Genomic DNA, 7,922 nt, shown 5'->3' on the forward strand with positions numbered 1-7,922 from the left:
GCACTTCCCCCAGCCCCACATGCTGAGTCAGAAAAAGAATGTCACCTCTCAAAGGGCCGTTTGAATCATTCAATCCAGCATCTTGATTTACAAACAGGGGAGTTGAGAACCAGAGAGGAGAAATGACAGTGATATGCCCTGACTCCTTATCCAGGGTTTCTTCTTCCTCTTGCCCTGAACTTTCTCCCAGTATTTGTCTCAACCAGGAGCTGAAGTTCCAGCCCTCAAAGGGATTTCATAAGAAATCCTCACCTATATTTCCAAAGGCCCTCAGGTTCACACTGCCACACACTCTCCTAAGCTCTGGTCTGGTTATTTAAAAAAATAGCTCTGTGCTTTGTGTCTACCAATCACCTCTCCATGACCCTAACTTCCCAAGGACCTATCCCCTTCCACCTCCAGACCTGCACTTCCCCACCCCAAGGCCAGAGATTCTTGATGAATGAGCCTGGCTCTGAGCTCCAGATTCCAGGCAGGGACGGATTTCCCAGCGGTTATTTGATGCTCAGTTCTCAATGGAAACAATGTGTGGCCTCTGGAGGCCTGGAGCCCTCCCCTCCCCCTCATCTCTCCACCCTGGCTCCCATCTGCCTCCAAACCTCTCCTCCTGTCTCAAGCCCTCAGGATTCCCCCTGGTCTTCCCAGCCTATTGTCTCTCACCCTTCTCCTGTGTCTTCTTTTCATCTCTCCATCACTACCTCTCCTGATGTCTCTCTGAACGCTCCACTTGAAACCTAGAGCACCTCCAGTTCCCTCACTGCCTCCCACCTGTGGCCTCAGGCTCACCTGGAAAGCATGTACTCACCTGCAGCACCCTTCTTCACCTGTCAGCCTCAGAGAGGGAGAGGAACCACCTTCATTCAGCCCCGAGGCCTAAGAGGCAGTCCAAGAGCCTAGGTAGTCCAAGAGCCAACACTCTTCACACTTCTGACATTAGTGCTCTGTGCACCCAGTATGTAGAAGGAAGAAGGTGCACTAGCTGATCCTTAGACCACCTTACACCTCTGACATTCTATGATTCTGTGATCTGCTCTCACCCTGCTACAAAGCCCCACAAATAATGCTGATTTGCATGACATGTTCTTGCATCTAGGTCCTATTGAAATATACATGCATTCCCGCCACCCACCTCCCACCTGGTCCTCATCCATAATACCAGAGAACTAGCCTAGGCAAACAAAATGTGGGGCCTGTTTGGAGAAGCCAGAGGCTCCCACTCTTCCAGAACCTTCTCCTTGATCCTCTATACCTAGGCATGTGAGACTCTGGGATGGGAAACTTGCTTTGATGTGAGTCAAGCAAACTAGCAGCCCAGGTCAGCCCCCCTGTGAGGTCTGTAGGGACTGGAAGATGCTGGGAGTCGGAGGGTTGGGACTGGGTGTGCAGCAGATGTGGAAGGATAGAGTCAGGAGCAGGTGAAGGGTATCGCTGAGCATTTTGAAATCCAAGCGCTACCATGCAAATGAGATCAGTCCAGCATGCAAATAGATAGAATCAAGTTGAGACAGTCAGGGTGGGGGCACCAACAACCTGGCCCTGGAGCCCCAGCCAGGGATAAGGGCTTCCTCTGGAGGGAGCAGGACTGCTGGAGGAGGAGGCTACGGTCAGAGCAGGGGGCCCTGAGTGCCCAAGCCAGCAGGGGTGAGGATTAAGGCCTGACGCCCTGCTGTCAAGTTAGAGCTGATGGATCACCACTGGTGGCAGAGCACAAAGGCTGTTCTGTGCTTGGCACCAATGTGTTCCCATCCATCAGAGGGCAGTTTTCATGGGGTGGAGGAGTATGCAGGGGGAGCCTCTAGGGGCAGCTTTTCCTCAGCTCAGTTCTAAGAGAGGAACAAGGAGAGAAAAGGGTCAATCGCTCCATTAGGGTTCTGAGGTGAGAGACACCTGGGCCACCCTGTCTTCTCAGTCCTGGAAGGGTCTGTGCTTCACAGCTGGGACTTGACATCGTCCCCAAGCCACTTATTTAGACAGACATACACAAACACATCCACAGACAGGGATTCATTGAAACCTAGACACACAAGGTCACCCCTAACCTCCCAGTCCTGCCCTCACATTTGGTCAGAGGCAAACGTCACACAGATCTAAGGCCAAACTCACACCCAAACTGAGGGCAGGGACTGATCTTATTTACTGCTCTTGCCTGTGTCCAGTCACGCCTGGGGAATAATAGAGAGTGGGCTCTCAGGAAATTGAGTTGAGCAGAGAAAGGAGTAAATGAATACATTCCTTCTCTGGATTATATTAGCACTTTTTCTAGCCTACTCTATTATCATCTACTTTGTATAATCATCTCCCTCACTCAACTGTGAGTACCTGGCAGGCAGAAAGACCACATCTTATTCACATCAGTGACTCTCACTCTCAGCACAAGGTGCACAATACCTGTTCCTTGAATGAAAGAGTGAATGAATAAATATATACACACATGGGGTGGGGCCAGGTTTTCCCTGCTGTTTTGGTCCCCCAGAGGCAATGAAGACAGCTAGGGAAATAGCCTGAGGGAGAGGCCAGGAGAGGAGAAGGGGACAAAGCAAGTAAGGGGACTAATGTTTTGGAGGTGTTTCCATGTGCCAGGTGCCCTTTCATCAATACAACCACCACTCCCCTATAATACACATGTACCATCCCTTTACCAGCTGAAACATACATCCTCTCCCAGTTGAATCCATCCTCTTGCCTCTGAGTGGCTTGTTCAGGTCTTCAGCACTTCACTCCTGGGTCACTGTCATGGTCTTCTGTACCATCTCCTTGCCTCAGATTTCAAGTCCCTCCATTCTGCCTAGGTGGGCCTCCTCTCATCTTTTGCAGGCTTGTCCAATCATCCACTTACCTGAACCCTGAGCTCCATACAAACCCATCTACCCAATGCTCCCTTCACCCTCCTCTCCTCTTCTCATCCAAATCCTACCTTTTCTCCAAGACCCAGCCCAGGGCTCTCCTCCCCTTCCAGCCTTCGGTGACTTTGATTTTCTGTAAACTTCAACACTCATTTGATGAACCCACTCATTTACAATTAGTCGTGGCCCCCATGTTTACTGCTGAATTAAAATAGCTCTCTCTTGCATTGTAATTAAACATTCACACAGTGTCCACACTCATCAACTAGAGAGTAAGATCCTAGAAATAATCACAGAACAAGCCCGGTTCTCCTGCTTCCATTTTTAGAGAATGTGGGCACATTGCTTAGGGGTGAGGCAGACTGGATCCCAAAAGGACAAAATAGTGCAATTTCTGGGTTTCTATAGTAACTTCAACATCACTTTTTTTCTCAGCACTCAGAGGATTAGAGTGTAAACTGAGACAAGGGTTTTCTTTTATTTTTTCTTTTCTTGATGGGATGTATGTTAGAAATAGAGATTCTTCTTCAGCCTATCTGGTCTGAATCAAAGCAAGGTTTACAACCCACAGCCCCCAGGCTGCCACTCTGTATCACGGTGGTAAGGCCAAAAACCAAATTAAGACCTTGCTGCTCCCCCTCAAAATGCTTGGGTTTTTTAAAAAAATTGTCTAGTTATGTCCCCTCCTCATCTCTGTTCCTTACCCCAAAAGGACACCAGCATTTTCCTGGCTCCTCACCACAATGAGACGGAGGAAAGCTGGGTTTTTCGAGCTCCATTCAGATCTCACCTTCCCTGTGAGGTCTTCCCTGAGTCCCTAGCACAGCTCCTCCTCTTCTTGTTATCCTTGCCACTGGTTGGAACTGATAACATCAGCCTCATCTGTCTTAGGAAGAGGAATCAGACACAGTCCAGAGTGCCCTAGGGAAAAAACTGGGACCACAGGATAGAAGATAGTAGAGGGAGCAGATCGCAGTTCAAAACCCAGAAGGCCTCCCTGCACATCAGTGGAATGGGCTGCCTTGTGAGGACAACAGATGTCAGACAATGGCCACCTGGGAAGGGGACTCGGGCATCAGGGGTTGGGTAGAACCAGGTGACCAGCAGGGTCTACCAGATGGTAAGGTCCTCAAGGGTAGAGACCCTGCCCTGAGCATCCCTGTAATCCTTCAGTCCCAAGACTGAGCCTTGTTCACTGCTGATTTCTGAGGCCCCCCTACTATATTGGGACCACTGTCCTCTCAGACCCCAAATCTTCTGCTGAGAGATGTCCGTGGACTAAGAAGCCCGAAGATTAAGTAGTTCCTTCTCCACCTGATATTTGAGATCTGCATGATATATATAAAGCTGATGGCTCAGAAGGGAAGACCAGAACAACCAAGCCAAGTGGTCAAGGAGAGGGCATATTTCAACTGAGTTTGAAGGTCTCTGCTTTCTCTCCTTTCTACCCCACCCACAGTGAGGAGCCAGGAAGATCCTGGTGTCTAAATGGGGCAGGAAACAAAGTTGAAGAGGTGACATGGGAGGACAGATAAATGATTCAGAGTGAGAAAGGGAGGAGACAAAGGGCTTAATAGGTCTTGACCTTGCCTCTGTGGGGAAGGTGGAGACATGTAGACTGTAAGTTCTCATCTCTGCTCTGACCCTGGCCAGCTGTATTAAAGAGAAAACTTCCACTGACACATACCAAAAAAGAAAAATAAGACCACAAGATTCCTTTTGCCTCAATGTATCCCCAATCACATGAGACTTAAGCGACATATGATGTCAAAGCTTCTTTGAAAACCCAGAAGTTGAATCCATCTGCCAATCCTTGTCACCTCGGACACTGAGTATCAATATATGCCCCCAATTTAAAGCACTCTCACCCTCTGGGAGGGGAATCTTTCTAAGAGTTTCATCTGACTGATACAGTCTGGGTAAGGTGTTGTGAGGAAGCAGGGGGATGAATCAGTTGACTTCTTAAGGCCCCTTCCAGCCTAAACCTACCCCCTCCATACTCCTCCCTCCACCCCCATCCCGCCTCTGTGGGACTAGAAGCAGGCAGGCCGCCCAGCTAGGAGTAATTGAAAGGAGCAGATGAGAGGAGAATGTGTCCTCCCCCACCTCCCCAGCCCCCATGGAGGCTGTTGAGAAATGAAAACTAGTCAAATTACACCCTATGGCCTCCCTACCCGTGCACAAGAGCCGGATGGGGGTAGGCTGGCTGGGGGCAGGGGTGGGGGTGTGCAGGGGGAGAGGGAAGGGGAATCACATCTAATCCACTGTAAACGTCTTGATGTGCAGCAACAGCTTAGAGGGGGGCTCAGGTTTCTGTGGCGTTGGCTATATTTATCTCTGGTTCCATGCCAGCGGGGAGGGTTTAAATGGCACCCAGCAGTTGGCGTGAGGGGCTGCAGGAGCTTGGGGGCTGGTGGCAGGAACAAGTCTTTTCTGACCCCATGGAGCTGTATGAGACATCCCCCTACTTCTACCAGGAACCCCACTTCTATGACGGGGAAAACTACCTGCCCGTCCACCTCCAGGGCTTCGAGCCACCGGGCTATGAGCGGACTGAGCTCAGCCTGAGCCCCGAGGCCCGAGTGCCCCTCGAAGACAAGGGGCTAGGGACCCCCGAGCACTGCCCAGGCCAGTGCCTGCCGTGGGCGTGTAAGGTGTGCAAGAGGAAGTCGGTGTCTGTGGACCGGCGGCGGGCAGCCACGCTGAGGGAGAAGCGCAGGCTCAAGAAGGTGAATGAGGCCTTTGAGGCCCTGAAGAGGAGCACCCTGCTCAACCCCAACCAGCGGCTGCCCAAGGTGGAGATCCTGCGCAGTGCCATCCAGTACATCGAGCGCCTGCAGGCCCTGCTCAGCTCCCTCAACCAGGAGGAGCGCGATCTCCGCTACCGAGGCGGGGGTGGACCCCAACCAGGGGTAAGTGGCCATCCCACCCACCTGCCCCAGGGGGAGGGGGGACAGGAGGCACCTGGACAGCCTTGGAGGACCCCGCGGTGGGGCTCAGTCAGATGGCTAGAGTAGGAGCCAGACAGGGTCTTAGGAGGCTGCAGGATGCCTTCCTTTGTTAGAGCTAGGCTGCCCAGCTGACCTCCTGTGTCTCTGTGTCCTTTCCAGACAATACAAAGGCAGTGGGGAGAAGAAGCATGTGGAGGGGGGTGGAACAGGACTGAAGGAGGGATCCAGGAGCGAGTCCAAAGTCAGCTGGATGAGGGGGAAGACAGGGCCTAAAAGTCAAGGCCAAGTGTACCTGAGAAGACTGCTTTGCCCCTCACCCGACCCCCTTCCTGGATATGGCTGAGCAGAGAGCAAACCCACTCAGTCTCTCTCAGGGAACCCCAACAGGCCTGCACAAAAGTGGCCCTGGTTGGGCCAGACCTTCTGCCTCCTTCACCCTTATCCCAGGGTCAAGAAAACCACAGACCCCCTTAGGCTGGGTGTCCTATGAGGGCAGAATCACCACGCAGGATGGATGCTAGGAATAGCCCTGAAGCAGGGGCTCTGTGGCCAGAGAAAGGCATGAAAGGAGGTGATTTTGAAGATTCTGGAACAGGGGGTGGGCCAGGCTGGAGGGCTGCAGCTTGTGGCCCACCCTCCAACCCCACCACAGGTACTTCTGCCCATTGGGACTGGACAGAGACACCACCAAGAATGGCGGTGCCCTGACCTTGGGCCTTTGCCCTGTCTTGCAGGTGCCCAGTGAATGCAGCTCCCATAGTACCTCCTGCAGTCCAGAGTGGGGCAGTGCACTGGAGTTTGGCCCCAACCCAGGGGGTAAGTGAGACCAGGACCCTGGTTACTTTGACTCAAATCCCACGGGCTATCTCTAAGCCCAGTTCTCCCCTCTTATCTTACTCCCTGCTCTAGTCCTCTTCCCTTGGCCTCTCTAGGGACCTTTTGAACCCAGGGCCCCAAACGGTGGGCTAGAAGGCCATGTGCCTCCCTGAAGTCTTGACCAGCTAAAGAGTTGTCTAGGCCTCCTGCAACTCCCCAGTTGGTGCCTGGTAGATGACCTTCCCCACGGAGAGGACAATGTCCCTGCCCCAAGGGTCCCTGGGAATTGCTGAGTCAGTGCTGCAAAACTGGGCCAGCAAAGGGCAGTTCTAGTCTCCCAGGATACACCATTCTGGCTCCACTTCGGAATAACTGCTTCCAAATTCTAACCCCACCAGGGGATATCAGAGAGGACACACTGGCGTTCACACACACATACGTACACACACGTGCACATAGCACTAGGAAAGGCATGGGCTGGGGAGTAGGACCCTGAGCTTTTCTCACCCATCTGTCCAGGAAAACCTGTGCCACTCCAAAGGGCTCAGCCCCTGTCTTGGGTCTTAAGACACTTTTATCACCCAGGTAACATCCTCCTACCTTCTTCTTACAGATCATCTGCTCACAGCTGACCCTACGGATGCCCACAATCTGCACTCCCTCACCTCCATCGTGGACAGCATCACAGTGGAGGATGTCGCTGTGGCCTTCCCAGATGAAACCATGCCCAATTGAGATTGTCTGCCAAAATGGGCAACCATGAGAGCCCCCCAAGCTGGCCACAGATGCCACCACTTCTGCAGCAGGGCTCTCCTAAGCCAGGCTGCCCTGATGCCAGGAAGCCAGCCTTGGGGCTGCCAAATGCCAGACTATCCCCCTCCTCATCCATATAAGGTTAACCCACCGCCCAGAGAGGGAATGGATGCTCTCATTTAGCTAACTCCTTAGAGCAGAGAGCAGTTCTGCTTCCAGGGAGATAAAGCAGGGGACCGGAGTGCCCCCTTGTGTAAGCCCCCTGGCTCAGGGGGCAACTCAGGAGCTTCCCTTTGATCATAATGCAGCCTCCAATTCCACCCCCTGAAAAGATACACTTTGAGAGACAAAGACAGTGTCCTGGCCTGGACAAACTATGTACATCTCCTGTTGTTGTCTCTTCCTATGCCAGGGTTAGGCTGGGCCTGCCCTGAATTGAGAGAAGGGAGAGGAACAATCCTCTGTTCCCAAGTCACTGGGGGGCCAAGCTTTTGCAGTGAATGCTGGGAACCTTCCAATGGTTTTATGTTTTGTTTTGTTTTGTGTGTTGTTTGTAAAG

At 52.3% G+C, this 7,922-nt stretch overlaps 1 protein-coding gene across 1 annotated transcript; it reads left to right on the forward strand.

Annotated features, from left to right (window-relative positions):
• Nucleotides 1-5,209: 5,209 nt before the first annotated feature.
• Nucleotides 5,210-7,345, forward strand: MYOG (myogenin; the record flags this gene model as incomplete). Its single annotated transcript, XM_082615544.1, has 3 exons — nt 5,210-5,755; nt 6,529-6,610; nt 7,224-7,345. The coding sequence occupies 3 exons, from the start codon at nt 5,210-5,212 to the stop codon at nt 7,343-7,345; spliced, it is 750 nt and encodes a 249-aa protein (XP_082471670.1).
• Nucleotides 7,346-7,922: the final 577 nt, after the last annotated feature.

The sequence above is a fragment of the Mesoplodon mirus genome, assembly GCF_964341445.2.
Source record: "Mesoplodon mirus genome assembly, chromosome: 3".
Lineage (NCBI taxonomy): Eukaryota > Metazoa > Chordata > Mammalia > Artiodactyla > Ziphiidae > Mesoplodon > Mesoplodon mirus.